This window comes from Rousettus aegyptiacus, unplaced genomic scaffold (assembly GCF_014176215.1).
Source record: "Rousettus aegyptiacus isolate mRouAeg1 unplaced genomic scaffold, mRouAeg1.p scaffold_m13_p_4, whole genome shotgun sequence".
Classification (NCBI taxonomy): Eukaryota; Metazoa; Chordata; class Mammalia; order Chiroptera; family Pteropodidae; genus Rousettus; species Rousettus aegyptiacus.
The window spans coordinates 107650577-107667576 of record NW_023416307.1 but is presented as its reverse complement, the minus strand read 5'-3'; the positions used below and the strand labels follow the sequence as shown (position 1 = coordinate 107667576).

The 17000-nt window shown below is 38.4% G+C and overlaps 1 protein-coding gene across 15 annotated transcripts in view; it reads right to left on the bottom strand.

Moving 5' to 3' along the window:
* The window catches only part of CADPS (calcium dependent secretion activator), a 442570-nt gene that overhangs the window by 326512 nt on the left and 99058 nt on the right, over positions 1-17000 (bottom strand). For all 15 annotated transcript variants that reach the window (XM_036218629.1, XM_036218630.1, XM_016150172.2 and 12 more), the window contains exons 2-3: positions 15808-15921; positions 5580-5912 (exon numbers count right to left, since the gene is read on the bottom strand). In XM_036218629.1, coding sequence (XP_036074522.1) covers positions 5580-5912; positions 15808-15921 — 447 coding nt within the window. The remainder of the gene's footprint in view (positions 1-5579; positions 5913-15807; positions 15922-17000) is intronic.

Here is a 17000-nt window from a genome sequence, read left to right as displayed (position 1 = left end):
AAAGGTAATTATTCCAGGTCAGCCTAACTTTATCAGGTGATCCTTTTAAAAGAAGATCATCTAGAAATCAGAGACCTAAAGAACCAGAGACTCTCTCTGTTGCTGGCATTGAAGAATTCTACAGCTGTAAGGGTATGTGTTGTGGCAACAACATGAAGGAGCTTGAAGTGACTCCTTCCCTATTGAGGCGATAAATGAGAACGCAGCCCAGTTGGAACCATCATTCCAACCTTCTGAGTCTCTGACCGGAGAACCCAGCTAAGTAGTGCCTGGACTTCTGACCTACGAAAACTGTGAGATAATAAATGGATATTCTCTTACGCCACTAAGTCTTTGATAATTTGTTACATAGCATTCAGAAGTGGTTTGTGGTTAGGAAGGAGGAAGACGATCAGGAGCCCGATCATGGACCAGTCTATGATAAAGTAGGAAAGTTTAGGCTTAATCCCCAGCATCTGATATTCAGTGCCTAGTGCATAAGAGGTGCTTAAAATATCTGTTGAATGAATGAATGCATTTATGAATAATGAAAGGATGTTGTTAAAGTGTTTAATACTAGACTGTCATCACCACCCCCTCAGATTTTAAAACATTTCTTCAATATTTATTGAAAGATCATTATATGCAAAGAACTATATTGATTTTAGAGGGCCAAGAAAAGTGATTAAGAAATAGAGCTTTGCCCAAAAAGCAAATTCTCAACTAACAGATCTCCTGGAAACTTCTGGACTAAAGACTCTATAATGAGGTATGGATAAAACCTAGTAATCTCTTCAGGAGCTAATAAACTAAATAAAAAGCTATTAAATGCTGCTCAAGTTCACAGAAGATAGCACTGTAACAAGATAACTACATCATCAAAGGCCACATCGGTGATAGTTTGGAGGAAAGGAAATGAAATGTTGAGGAAATAAGTAGTTTAATAATGATGGGGAATTCAACTTTGAAAATGTGAAGGTGTTTGTAGGTTAGGAAGTTATATTCCATGTGTCTCTAGTGAAACCTTCCAGCTTATGTGAAAAATCTCTAGGAATTCAGAGGAGATAATTGAGAGAAAACTGTCAGTTTCTATTAGTTGGAACATGCATGTTATCCCTGCTGCCCCTTAGGTACTAATGCTGGCTGAGCTGAAAGTCAAGACCAGACTGCTGATGTTTCGAAGAGGTGCAGGTGAGATCAGTAACAGCACAACCACAAAGGCCATTGTCAAAGTGCAGAGTCGAAACACAAAGAAACAGCTGACTCTCTTAGCTCAAACTCATCCATACCCCCTTCAAAAGTAGCTGGGTTGCTTCCCAAAGAAGAATTTATTTATATTTACAAATATATAAAGATGTAGACTTGCCTCATTCTAAAACACACTTCAGAAGTGTTTTTTCATGGGAAATGTTAACATGTTTCAGAATGAAGCCATTAAGAATAACTCGTACAGTTAAGCAAAGGGGAAGGAAATGGCAAATACCTGGTACAACTGAGCAATAAATCAACTCTACACTTGGAGGCCACTAAAGGGAAAGGGGAGAAATGGTGCTTTCCATTTTTAAAACTTTTTAATAAATCACCATCATCACCATCATCACCATCATCACCATCATCATCATCATCATCATCATCATCATCATCATCTTTGCATTTTATGAAGACAGAGAGCAGGTTTGTCTTAGTCTCATTTCCCAGGTAATTCTACCTATTCTCAAAGAGGTTACCCAACTTTTTTGAGTTAGGTTTAAAATTCAAGTCAAAAACTTAATTAGCTACATAATTGACTGCTTCTTCCCAAAAGTCTAGGAAAATAAAAACAATGATGATTTTATAATAAGAGTTTCCAGTTATTTTACATTAATTATTCTGTTGAGTATAAGTAAACTCTTCTATGAGGTAGAACCATGCATTCTCAAATAGACAAAATGAGCTTTAAAAAAATTCCATATGCAGATAATGGAGATATTTTTTAAGCCTCCTTGCATTTTTTAATGTTTCGAAAATATGATTGATGATAACAGGCAACTGGTATAAGACTGATATAACTGCTCTTTGATAAACATCATTTCTCAGTTGAGATGAAAACTGCAGGTACTAGAACCTTATAAAGAGAAAACATAGGAATCTTCAGAAAGCAGCACCAGGAATCACATTGTGGCTTTCCCTAGAATATAATATGCATACGAAGAAAATGTGCACATTTCTGATTTTGGAAGCACCTAAAAATTGCCTTGTCTCATAAGGAGAAGGTCCAGAAAATACAAAAGAAAACAAGAAGCAATTTAAGCAGGGTGAGAATGAAAGCCATATGATTTTCACTCCTGTGAGTTAATGGAGTTCTGAAGTGTTCAGGGTGGTCTATGAGAAAGCAAGTGAGCGAGACTATAAATTCTGAAACTAGATTGCAGGGCACGAGAAGTGCGGACTTATGTGAAACCTGCTCTGGTCAGTCTGGGATTATTTTTGGGGATGGGGTCAGAGGGCTCACCAGCCTCAGCATGCCAGGGCACCACTGGTCACCTCAGCCATGCCTCCCACATCACTAGTGATGTGGATGGTATACGAGGACAGACTGATGAAGAGCTTGTAGTTTAATGGTTATGTCTCACTTTAATGCACATTTTTTTTTAAAATGAATGCTTCAAAGCTGTGATTTCACTTACATTACTTCTAAAAATAAAGATAGGTTTAAAGAGTGAGTTAGGAGTTGGTTTAATTAAAAATATTGAATAAGTAATCATACGGGTAGTACTTGGAAAAAGCAAAAGGCATGAGGATGGTATATTGATGGTTGAAGTCTAGAATATAATGTGGAAGATAATTTTCTTCCTATCCCATTGTTTTGATAGTTTTTTTGTTGAGATTTTTGTTATCTGCTTCCATTTACAAAATATCTATATGCTTAAAGCAGAAAATTTGGAATATAGAAAAGAACAAATGAAAATAATAAAAATCAACCATAATGCCAGCCCTAAAGATAAGCACAGTAAAGATTTTGTTTTTCACCCATCTAGTACTTTTCTCATAAAAATGGAATTATACCTTCATACTCTGTTTTATAGCTTGATTTCCCACTTGACAATAGCTAGTGAACATTTTCCCATGTGGTAGCTTTCTTTTTCAATAATCATTTTATTGGCTGAAGAGTATTCTCTAATGCAGTTAAACCAAACTCTAATTAATCTCCTACTGTTGGGAATTAAAGTTGTTTCCACTTTTTCACTGCCATGTGAAATGCTGCAATGAACATCTTTGGACATATACTGTTGCATATGCCTCTGAGTATTATAACAAATTCCTAGAAGTGGAGCCCGCTAGGTCAATGGGTTTGCCCATTATAAAGGTGTTTTGCTAAAAATTAATAGATTACTCTATAGAAAGTTTAGAATAATAAATTATGCCAACAGTCAGTTATAAGAATACTCATTTCTATAACATTTGCAATGTATTCTCATTTCCATTGTTATCTTCCTTTTAAAATACTTTTATTGTTTGCTAATTACTTATATAACTCAGATTACTGAAGACATGGAATATAAAATAATTATATATTTAGAATTCATTTGTATTTTTTTCTTTTGTGAATTACTTGCACATGTTCTTTGTACTAATTTCTCCTGAAGTGAAGCCCTAAAGCAATAATCAGGCATAGGTGTGAGAAAAGAATATAATAATAAATGCCTTAAGTATCCTAAGAAGTACTTTTACATTTATTATAATTCTCTTTTAGCTAAGGGACAATCCTTATTCTTGGGAGAGAGGACATTATTCTTTTATATTATTGTATTTCTTTTTAACTTACGGAAGAGATTTTGAAAATATGAGTTGAATTGATTTTTTTGGCGAAAATAGTAATGTGGTCTGGGCAATAAGTGCTATCCAACAAATTCAAAAACACAAAGATAAGAAATGGCATAGTGATGGATTTATTCCAATGATGTTGATGTTTGAGCAAGGACAGAAAATACATATAAATAAACTGCTGCTACTCACAAAAAGGTCATGGCAAAGAGCATTGTAAGCTGAGAGGAAAGCAAATGTAAAGGCCAGCAAGTAAGCACGTGGGGAAAGTGGTATGAGCAGCACTGGTTCATATACTGCCTCAAGCCTTGATGAGGAGTTGGGATGCCATTCTGAGAGTGATAGGATGCCACCGAAAGGTTTAGGCATAGGACTGGCTTGATCCAATTTACTTTCTAAGATGATCACTCCAGCTGTGTGTAGTGGGTGCATTATCAGGGGCAGGAGAGGAGGCAGTATTACCAATTGGGTAGACAGTGTGATCACCTAGGTGAGAGATGTTGGTGGCCTGAACTAGAAGGTAGCCATGGAAGTGGAGAGAAGTCAGCCTCAAAATCCTGTAGTTCTTCTGTTAAATATTTGTGCCCCTGTTCTGCTACTGTCTGTTGACATTTTACCTCTTCCAGTAGAGTATAATATATCTTAACTGCTACCATTTATAAAGTACCCATGTTGCTCTGGGTTTTATGCACGTTGAATCGTTATAGCGGTTTCATCCTAAGCTCATGTGTGGGGAGGTTAATTAACTCCCTAAGTCCACAGAGCTAGTGAGAGGCCATATTAAGATTGATCTAGGTCTGTCTGATTCTAAGCGAGGCACAAATCTTAGCCAATACACTATAGTGTCTTCATTTAACCCACCTTAGGGCCAGAGTTGGTTGGCACAGGGGATCCAAGGCACAGCTGAATTTCTCTACTGGTTCTTAGGAGGGGAAGGTCACCAAAATTACCAGGAAGGGAGGTTCTATTTTAAAATGCAGAATCCTGGGCCCTACCCTGAGAATGCAGAATCATAATCTCTAGGGTTGGGGCTTAGAAATGTATATTTAAAAAGTGTTCTCAAGTGGCAATCAGTAAAATCTGTAGAGACTGCAAAGTAGGCACTCAGTAGATATTTACTGAATGAATGAATATATAATAGAACTGTTGACAGGAAATGAAGATCTAGGGTACCTCACTCTCCCAACCACTGATCCAAAGATATATAAGCATATTTTAGGGTGGGTCCAAGCAGAGCCTCAGCTAGCCCTTCAGATCACACTCATTATATAACTAATATATGTGTATGATATACCCAGGTCTGGAAGCTTTTTACTTTAAATAATTACTCTCTATGGTCAGGTGCTAAGTCCAGTTGTCTCCTTGGCTGAGGAAGTAAAAGCCCCTCAACTGGCTTTTGTAAAAGCAGTTGTAAAAGCTATTGTAAAATCAAAACAATCTTTTTAAAACCATTATTATTTTGATCTATTAGGACTTTCGACATATGGAAGCCAGGCCTTATTCATAGGGTCAATTTACCCAGTAGACACAATAAGCACAGTGCCTAGGGCCCATGAATCTTTCAGGAGCTCATAAAAGTGTTTTAATTTTTTTTTTAATTCAAAGAAAAACATGAATATATTCTAGCCTGAATTATATTCAACTTTTACCAATGCAGTTATAAAACATAGTTTTTTATATATATATATATTTTAATCAAGAAATGGCCTGAGAAGGCAACAGCACCCAGGGCACAGAGAATTCATAATGTGGCCCTGCTTACTCACTGCTCCAGGCCCAGATGACAGGCAACTTACCTGACAGGCATTGTACAGAAGCTGATGTTCGAATTTCTTGATCCCAAGAATGTTCTGGAACATCTCGTAGAGTTGTTCTTTGCTCAGAATCAGCTCAGAGGCTGCACTGGCCGTCATCCGGGCCTGCTGCTTCCTGGGATCCTCTTCCCCACGGTAGATGGCATCAAACTTGGCCATCCAGGAGCTCAGCACGGTCTCCTTGCTGAGGCCGTCAATCTCCGGCAGGCTGCGCACTCTCTTCTCAATGTGCTTCTTGAAGACCTCCCGCGAGTCGTTGGCGGAGCAGCCCCCGCTCTGTACCATGCGGGCCACGCGGTCACTCTTCAGGAACACCTGAACAAGAATAGGGCCAGGAAAGACATCAGAAAGTCAGCCCTGGACATACCAACTCACAGGCAACACAGGGGACACCAGAGTGACCACCTCCTGCCCCACTACCTCTTAGTTGTGCAAACTCAGAGTAGTCACTTACCCTTTTTGCTTTTGTGTCCAAATCAGCAAAAATGAGAATAACAGTATTTGCCAGGTTGTTGCTAGGACTAAATGAGAGGCATTTAATCTCCTGAGAGGCAGCAAATGGTGCATAGACTCTGAGTTCAGACTGCCTGGGTTCTTTCTCTGCCACTTAGTGGCTGTATTTCTTTTGGCAAGTTGATCTCTTTGTTCCTTAGTTTTCTCATCTATAAAATGGAGATAATAGTAGTCTCTACATCACAGGTATTTTAAAAAGAGAATTAAATGAGTTAACATATGAAAAGCACTTTAAAAAGTAGCCCAGATTAAAGCTTTGTGGGTCGTCGTGGTTGTTGTTGTTGTTGTTGTTGTTGTTGTTATATGTAAAGTATCTGACACATAGCAATTAAATGTTAACCACTGGACCTCATTTTATCCTCTTAGGATACTCATCACACTTGAAATTGGAGTATCAAGCAAATATGTATTTAATGTCTGTCTCCCTTTCCAAAACGTAAACTCCATATAGGTGAAGACTGTGTCCTTCTTGTTCCCTGCAATATTATCTGTCCCTAGTAGAGAGCCTGGCACTTTGAGAGTGAGTGAACATAGAAAGTAGGCATTATATTCAGTCCATTTTGGAGGCAGAAAACCAAGACTCCAGAGAAGAGAAGGGACTTGCTCTTGATGATTCAAATGTGTGGTCTTTCGATTTTGCCCTGGTTTCTTCCTTCCCTAGGGGTCTCAGCTGCTTGTTAGAGAACCTTTTCCACTTGGTGGAGGAAGCTGGATTGTTTTTTTAGTGCTGCCTGGGTCCTAGGACCAAGCCATCCATTAAGAACAATTTACTTTTGCTCCAGTGCTCATCGTTTGCAAGCTTACACAAGCTACATGGTTCTGGGATGTAATACAAGGCGGTGAAACTGCTACTTCATATTCACAGAGAGGGAAAATCTGACACTTTTGAGCTGTGTCCTGGTCACACTTCAGAAGGTGCATAAATCACCTTTGGAGGCAGAACAAACGTTTCTTCCTCTGTCAGTTATCAGGACATGCCCCTGTTGGCCATGAGACGGTTTTGCTTGTGGTACATCTCATCACCTCCTGCTTCATCGCAAAGCCTTCCTTGGGGAGGAGAGATATTAGAAAGGTGGCCTTCATTTATTGCTGACTTAATGAACTCATTTAGAAAACAGGGCTGAGGGTTTGATTCACGGGTTAGAGGCCATGGCCCACTTGCCTGTGCCTGGAAACTGGTACTCAGTTGAGACCTTGGAGTTTAAAAGCTAGTTTTGGGGAAAAAAGTTTCAAATGAATCCTCAGATCTTATGAACCTTAATGAGCTAAAGAATTCACCTGAAAAGAATTCATCTATAATGCTCCATCTAATTAACACATCGTGTCTCAGTTTTAGATCTAGATCTCAACATCAAAGTTTCGAGGCAAATAGAGGAAGTTTCTGGAGAGGCAGTATAGCATTGTGGCAGAAGCTATAAACTATGGTCCCAGGCCACCTCTGCTGCTAACTTGCTGTGTGACCATGGGTAAGTTTCCAGTTTCTAATCTGTACACTGAGGGAGTTGAACTATAAAACTTTGGGTTTGTCCTTCCAGATGTAATATTTATACTCTTCTTTATGAACCAATTTTTCCTTTCTTTGGGCACTCAGTAGGTGCCAAGGATACAGTAGTGAGGAAAATGATACCTTCATGACATCATCTTAATAATCTCATCCAAATATCATTACAATCTGGGACAAGTGCTATCAAGGGAAAGTGCAGGTGTCCATGGGTGCCTATAACTAGGAATTTGTTCTAGTGTGTAGTCAGGAAAGACTTCCTGCAGGAAAACTCCTTTGGGATGATATGTGACAGATGGTTAGATAAAGAGATCGTGAGAGTGTTTCAGAGAGAGGGAATAATATGCATAAAGACCCTGAGTAACTGAGGAGAAGCCAGTGTGGCTATGGCTAGGAGGGGTAGAGGAGTGACCTACATGAGGTGAGAAGGAAGGGGCCAGATGGCCAAGGACATGGGAAGCCACATTCAGTATGTTGGTCTTCATTTGAAGGACACTGGGATGTCACTGAATATTTTACACTGAGATATGATGCAATCAAGTTCTTATTATTCCTTTAATGTGGAAAACAGACTTGAAAGAGGCCAATAGAATTGGCAGGGAGCCCAGCTGGGTACAGGTGACTGCTGATGGTGGTGGGGATACAAAGGGGTTAATTCTTCATTTTCAGCTCTAATGAACATAAGCGATGACTTGGAAACATTCAATTAACAATAAAGCCATACTGTCCTCCCCATTTGTCCATATCAACTGAGGCAAGCCCCAGTTATAAATCCTCAGCACCACATTCCTTTCCCCCAAAGTCCTTCCATAGCTACCATTTGTCATCTATCTCTGTGACTCTTTGTTTAATATCTGAGTCCCAGGATGACAGGAGTTGAAACTGTTTTTCTCTCTTACTTCTTACTTCTTCAGGTATTTAAGACAGTGCCTGGCACACAGTACCATGTTGCATGAGTGAATGAATAAGAACAAAACAGACTTCCCAAAGTAGAGACCCTATTACATATATCTATATGGGGGCAAAAAGGCAAAGGGGAAACAAGCAAGCACAATATACTGGGCTCTTGAACAACTGACTGAAGCTAGATAGTCCATTGGTCCCAGATGGCAGCCATAACTGGCTAGCTAACCTCTGGACCCTCCACATATCATCTGCTTCACATAGTTCCTCCCTTTGTAGGGATCAAATATTTATTATAGTGACCACTTAATAAATATTTGCTATACTACTAGTAGATGACCTCAGACAAATCACTTAAACTCCATCAACTTCACTCTCCTTCACTGTCACATGGGGTTAATCCAGCTGGTCTTCTTTGATGAGGATTAAACTGAAAGGACTTTAAAAAGTAGAGGGCTTTATCTGCCCAGAAGTAAAATATGATTGCCAGGCCCCGAATGAGGGGAGATGAGTGGAATGTCAAGAGTGTGGAGGAAAAAGGCTGAAGATTGAGGAGACAGCACAGATGAACTGCCAAAAGGAAGCATGACAGGCAGAAGGAGAAAAGGTGGCAGCAGAAAACTAATTTTTCGGGCACATCATCTGTCTTGGCTTCTAAGTCTGTCAGAAGGGAAGTGGGGCCTAGGCCAGCCTTGCCCTGTAGTGAATGCAGCCACTGAGTACCAATATGTTTCTGTGCCTCTAAAACCACCCTTGACAGTCATTTGTACTGGGAGCTCTATCTGGTCTTTTTATTTTCTATTTTGCTTTTGGCTGTCGCAAGAGACTTCTTCCCCAGGCACAGTTCTATGCAGTACATCCATAAATCCTCCTACTCCTCTGCCAACTTCCAGATAGGTCATAATGGGAGGTGGAAGATAAACAAATAAATATGGAGTGGAGAAGGGTAGTCGATTCAGTGACTCGGCTTCATCTATCAGTCCTTTCCTCAGTCGTCAGAGCCAAGCTACCTCAAGGTTGTTGTAGAAACACATAAGCACAGCAGTACTTAATGACTGTACATGACGTAAGGTAAAGCTGGCCCAGCTCCCACTTTCTTGCTTACAGGCTGTGAAACCAAGACAGGTCCTTTCCTGGTCTACAAAAGCATATCATTCCAACATTAAATAGGATATGGATCTAGATGTTAGAGTAAATAAGATTTTTGAAAAAAATCGCAACAACCTGGTTGCTACTAATGAATGTCTCATGGATAACGGGAGGAGCAGGCTCTAGTGGCAGATGGCCTGAGTTCAAATCCTGACTCTATCAGCTACAGCTTTGAAACCTGAGCAAGTTACTTAATCTTTTGTGGCTTCAGTTCCCTCAATTCTCAAATGGGAATCCTAACTTCCTTACCTTGTAGGATTTGGGTAAGAATTCAATAAAATAATGTGTGTAAACTGGTGAGCATAGTGCCTACTACAAGAATGTAATAAAAGTTATTATTTTTAATAGACTATCATGCATCCATGAAAAAAGGATATTTTTTCATTAGCATCAAAAGATGTCCACAATAACCTAGAGGATATGAGGATATTATGCTAAATGAAATAAGTTAGACAAAGAAAGACAAATATCATATGATTTCACTTACATGTGGAATCTAAAACAAAATAAATGAACCAACAAAATAAAAGCAGACCCATATATACAGAGAACAAACTGATGGTTGCCAGATGGGAGGGAGTTGATGGGCTGAGTGAAAAAAGTGAAGGGATTAAGAAATACAAATCAGTAGTTACAAAATAGTAATGAGGATATAAAGTACAGCATAGGAAATATAGTTAATAATATTGTGGCAACTATGTATGGTATCAGGTGGGTACTAGACTAATTGAGGGGATCACTTTGTAAATTATATAACTGTCTAATCGTTATCCAGTATGTTTGACACTAATACAAAATAAGATTGAATGTCAACTCTCATTGAAAAATAAAAATAAAAATAAAAAGATTCCATTATATATTGTTAAACCAGAGACTTCCAATAATAGTGGTGAGGTGGGATTGGATGGGAGCATGACCCTGGATTGAGAACCTCATGAGGAGTAAAACATTCTCCTAATGAGAGTGTCAAATGTGTGATTTTTGCAGAGGTAGGAAGGAGATTGAAAACCACTGTGCTAACAAAACAAGTAGGTTATTAATATTTTCCATCTTAATATGGAAATCAAATAGCTATCTTTATGTGTATAGACTCATTAAAATATCTGAAAAAATATGTATCCAAATTTAGTAATGGTTGTTTAAGATGATAGAATGACAGGTATTTTTCTAACCATTTCACTTAGATTTTTTTTTTACATTGTCTAGTTTTATAATTGCATGTTTTACTTTCAGAATCACTTAAGATATCTCTTTCTATGTGGAAAAAATACAAAATTTACCTCTGTTGAGGCCAAAAGCACGCTAATTTCTAAAAATAAAACGCACTTATGAATGTTAAATACATTCCTCAGCAAAAAGTAAGGCATCCTGGGGCAAACTTCATATGCAGATGTGGGGCCATGACCTGTGGCAGGTGGGGGTAGGTTAGGAGCAAAAGCATTCCCTTCCCCTGTCTCTGTCCCTTTCCCCTACCTTGACCTTGCACCTCCCTTATCCTAAGCCCAGGCCCAGAAACTAGGAAGTAAACTAATTCTATCAATTTTCAATTATTTCCTATTATTTATATATAGAAGATGGGAACCATACCCCCATTTTCCTCTTCTAGCACTTTCCAGGTGCTAGATTTAGGGTGAGGTTGTGTGTGTGTGTGTGTGTGTGTGTGTGTGTGTGTGTGTGTGTGTATACCACTTAACCATGAAAGCAATTATGTAAGAAAGGTCCTATTACAGAAACTGAGGCTCAGACTTGGCTGGTTCCCAAAGCTACTGGGCAGTCAAATTAGAATCCAACCACACATCTTTGGGACACTAAGCTCATCCTTCTAACCACTCTGACATATGACCTTCCTTGCCTGGCTCTCCCCATAAGAATGAATGCCTTTAGAATGAGTAGTTACTTTTCTTCTAGGGATATATTTGTTTTAAGATCTCTGAGGAGTTATAGTAGTTTTGCATAGTGGGAAATATATAGCTTTATGTCAGAGAAATAGGCAGGTGTGACCTGACTGCTGCTTCTCTTAGATTAAAAAAAAAAGTTCAGTGATAAAGACTAAACAAAACGTGTCACCCTGTGCAGGGACATCAGCATTTTTCCCTGCCAATCATCTTTCCTTTTCTGATAACAGCACCTCAGTCCAAGAACTTCTTTGTCATTATAAACAATTTTGATGGGACTTCATTTACGAAACTTTTCCTTCCTTAGCCAAGCGGTGGTTTGGGACCTGAGCTTGCCAATCATGCTTCCCCTTCTGGAATTCAGATTCCCAGCGTGGTGGCACAAGAATGAAATGGGGTTGGAATAGATTCACAACAATGATAGGGTGTCCATTATATCCTGCTACCTGGCTCCCTGAAGTCAATCTGCTCTGGTTTCTATTTTCCCTTATGCTTGGCTATTTCTTTTTATAACAAAAACAAAAAAAGTTGTTGCTGTTATTATTATTATCAAGGCTTAATTTATCCAATCAGTTTCTGTTGCTAGCAACAAAGAATTCCTGTCTGATACAACAAAACTAACCAGGCCTTTTTTAGAGGAGATCAGCCCAAAACAAAACAAAACAAAACAAAACAAACAAAACAAACTCAATGAGAGCAATTCCACTGGCTGAAGGCCAGATATTAGCAGCAGTGTTCTGGATGAACGTTTGTACAGCTTACACCCCATTCTACATTCTCACTTCCCACCAAATGCCCCAAGTTTCCTTCCAAGTAGGATCTGAGCGAGGAAGTTTTTGTAAAACTTTCCCATCTACCTATTTTCTCTAATGCCAGGACCGGCATGTGAATTTGGAGGCGAAGATGAGGATGGAGGGAGGGAGGGTTTATGTTTTAAACATTTGTCTTAAAAGAGCTGAGAGTTAGAAAAGATGTTGGGGCCATGCAGAAATGGATGGGCACTCTGATGTTTTAGACTGTGGCTGTGGGAAAAAGGTTGGGTTGCTGGGCCAGACTTCAGAGCACCCAGTCCACAAAGCCATAATGGAAGCGATTAAAGGATTAATCCACTGCCCTGCTCGATCTGCTTTGACAATCTTGGCCACCAGGAAAGAATGAGATTAACCTACATGCTCTTATGAGCCATAGGGAACCTCGGTCTCCCTTTACCCTGGCCCAGCTCAGATCCCAGGCCTTACCAGCTTGCCATTAATGGTGGCCGTCTGGGTTCAGACTAGGCTGGATGGGCACAGATAGAAATTTCTTCTTACTGCACCAGTGTGTTCACTGACCATTTTGCCTTAGTAAGACAATGCAAATACCCGAAACTGACTTTTTCTAGTGTAATAATCTCATAAATTTTTGAGGAAAAGTTGTGTTTTTTTTCTTAATGGCATTACCATTGTGAACTGGAATGTGTAAAGGTGTTTTATAATGGGGTAGACTATGAGTGTATGTGTTTCAGAGGGAGTTAAGGAGGAGAATATATGTGGGCTTTTTCTGATGAGCATACATTTTCCCTTCTTCCAGTCAAAAACATTCTAATTTTTTATTGGGAAACCATTGCATTTTCAATTCAAATGACTACAGTGGGACTGAGCCTGTACTCAGGCTCTAGAGGGGGTATTTGTCCTTGGCCTAATTCCCCAGTCTGTTTCACCCTTTTCTGTTGTAACTGGCTCAAGAAAGGACACATGATGCATATCACTCATCCAAATCACCCCTGGGCCTTTTTCTGGGACTCTCAGTACAGACATATTCTCTTTGCTCCTGGGCTTGCTAAGTTGGTAGCACAGAGAGAACCTGCCTAAGAATGAAGCCAACACAGACAAAAGCAAAGTTGAGGTGTGCGGAGAAAGATACCCATCTTTCTGGCGTCTTTGAAATCTCAGGATTCAGCCACAGCTAAACCAGATCTACCCCTGGACTTGTAAGACGCTTGAGCAAATAAATCTCATTTTCAGCTTAAGCTAGTTTGAAGTATGTGTCTATTATTTGTAATCCAAAGAGTCCTGATCAAGACAGATACTGACAGAAAAGTAATTGGATTCCAGAATAAAGTGGAAGAAAGGACACTAGCTTCTCCATTGCCCAAGAGTGAAGAGAAAGTGGAAAAGGGCGGGGTAATCAACTTGGGACTCTCTTAGATCATGAGTTAATCTTGATCCCTTGATTGAGGCCCTTTGCTTCGGAGGATTAAGCTTTCCAGGAAACATGAATCTCAAGACTCTAAAACTTTACTAATGAATATGGTAAATAATTAATACTCCACATTATATCCTATTACCCAAATCTCAATATTAAATATTCAGTAATTTCTTAATGCCTGTATTTCTACCAGACTAAAAGAAATCCTTTCAAACAAACTGGCCAATATAGAAGAAAATATTAGGATCACTATAGACATAATGGTAATTTTCAGAGACTCATTAGCACATTGATGACTACTAATATTCAAATTGAATTAAGAGATAGAAATATCACTTTCTTTTAATTTATGTCATTAGTCAAATGAGCTTTCTAGTTAAGATTTGCAATTTCAAAATATGTAAACTAGTGAATGACTTTAAATATGGAGAACTATCAATAAAGGTCTATCTGTTCTGAATTAGCTTTCAGAACTTGAAAAAAAGGGAAAGCAGTAATTAATTTCATTCCTTGGCAGTTTATAAACAGATCTTTTATAAAATATATTCAAGTTATTCACTGCCATACCATCATTGTGATTCTAAATCTCATTTCCACTCTCCATTAAATTCAACTGAAAATTTAGACCGCATCAAATAAAGCATTAAGCTTGATACTTAATGACATTAATTAATACTGCTTATAAAATGGGGGTGGGGGAAGCTTAAATTTGATAAGTATAAAGATGAACCCAACTTCTACAGTAAATTCAATTAGAAATTTCGCTAGGAAATGACGTGTAAAATGAATCTGTGGCTGGAGCCAGCAAACATCACAGAGACAAAGCCTGTTTAATATTAAACACTAATTAGCAAACGGATCAATAATATTCTTACAAGATCTAATTTTAATCTTCCTCCACTCTCTCTGTGAAAGGAGTAGTCAATTGCCTTTACAAATAGGAAGGAGAATTTTACCAAATTGATCAACTAGCATTGTTAAAGCATCTACAAAGGACTGGAGTGGAAGCAGAAGCACCATTTGTTTTGGAATACTCTGCTACCTGATAATTAAAATAAGAAAGGAAGCAAGGAAAAAATTAGCAAAGTAATCCAATTGTTACTGCTTTGAATTGCAATTGAAAGTAAATTTTTCAGTGCTTAGGAGTTGATTTCTAATGATTTTCATCTAGCCATGGCAATGGCAAGGCATTTGGAACATAAGATTCCAAATACAGAGAATATCTCATTCACATGAAAATAGATTAATATAAAGTAAAATGTCTTTCAAGAATCAGATAATCATATTTGAAAAAAAGCGTGTCAGTTAAACATTGCCTCTAGGAAGGTATGGCATGTCCACTTCACTAATGGTGCACCAGTGATAGCCAAAGTGCACATCAGGTAAGAATAATTATAAAATTTTTAAAGTGGCTAATGGAATTCCAAATTCACTTTAGTAACAAATAAACCTCTGAAGTGTAAAGGTGAAAATTTACTTGCAATATCCTTGGACTATAATCTCTCACTTATAGTTTTTCTCCTAAGAATAGTTCTGCATTTTTTTGACTTGTTCTAATGCAGAAAAGAACCACAGCACCATCTTAATAGAAATAACAAGGATGATAGTGAAAGTATTATCCTTAGGAGGTATTAATATCCTCTAATATTAATATACTTTAGAAAGGGTGTACATGGTAATAAAATGCCCCTGACTCACTTCAAGTCTTAGCTGTGGCACTTTAACAGCTGTGTAACTTGAGTAATTGAGCTAACTTCTCAGTAAAATGGGAATGATATCAGGACCCAATTCTAAAACTGTTGTAAAGATTAAACAAAAAATTGTATACACTCAACACACTGCCTGGTTTAAAAATCAGTTGGTAAACAATAGCTTCTATTTATAGTGTTCCCTCAAATAAAATGCTATTATTCCCTAAAATTGTAACCAATCAGCAACCCCTTTGCCTCAAGAAGAATAGTCCTGTAGGAGGCTGAGGCTGCTGTTCCCACTGACCAGTATTTCAGAAGCCCCGAGCTCCAGGCCTGAGCAGTCTTGCATTCTTCTGCATGGTGAGTCTTACCTCATAGTAACTCTGGACTGCGTTCATGAAGGCTTCGTCGGCCACAATCTGGGTTTCCCCATTGAGGAAAGCTTGAAACCGGTCCTTGACTGTCTGAAGCTGCTGTTTGCTGATCTGTAAGAAATAGAGATAGAAAGGACAGTGAGGACTTGTTCTAGACAATCATGGTTACTTTTCATTGACGTTGGTGTGGCCAGTGGTGTGCTGGAGCAGCTTGTCCAGACACATGAGAACTGATTGTTAAATCTGCAGTAATTTTATGAGGCAGTTGTTAAACACAGCCATTACTGAAAAATAATATAAATTACAGTTAAAGAAATTATATTAAAAATAAAGTTAATACATACTAAAAATTCATTGCTTTTTTTATTATTTTACCACATGTTACTATTATCTGTACTTTGGGGGCTATTTACAACTATTGTATTTGTACTGTGGAAATGATATATAATGGGATAGCACCCCATGTCTCTTCCCAGCTCCACATTCAGTGACATCCTATTGGAAGCTAGATATCAGCCAAGGTGGGAGTAGTTAACCCATGGAAATTGGCAAATGCTGCAAATCAGAGTTGTGTTTTGTTTTGCTTTGTTTTAGAGATGGATGTTAAACATACCACTGCACAGGGCCCTCAGATGGTCTGCAACAGCCTGCTTTACAAAGCAACAGTAATCAAAACAGTTTGGTACTGGTATTAAAACAGACATATAGACCAATATAACAGAATACATATATGGTCAACTAATGTTTGATAAGGGAGCCAAGACTACTCAATGGGAAAAGGATAGTTTCTTCAATAAATGATGTTGGTGAAACTGAATATTCATATGCAGAAGAATAAAATTGGACCCTATTTTACACACTCACAAAAATTAACTAAAAATAGATTAAAGGATTAAATGCAAGACCCTGAACTATAAAACTAAGAAAACACGGTTAAAAAGCTCCTTGACGTCATCTTGGCAATGGTTTTCTGACAGCAAAAGTACAAGAAATAAAAGCAAAATAAACAAGTGGGACTACATCAAACTAAAAAGCAACAATGGATCCAAGATGGCAGTGGACACCTCCTCCCAAGAACACATCAAATGCACACCTGAATTTAGAAAAATTCCTCCTAAGAGACAACTGGGAGCGAATTGAACAGCTTGTACACAACAAGCAAGTGAGAGATACTGATTGCATAGAGAAAG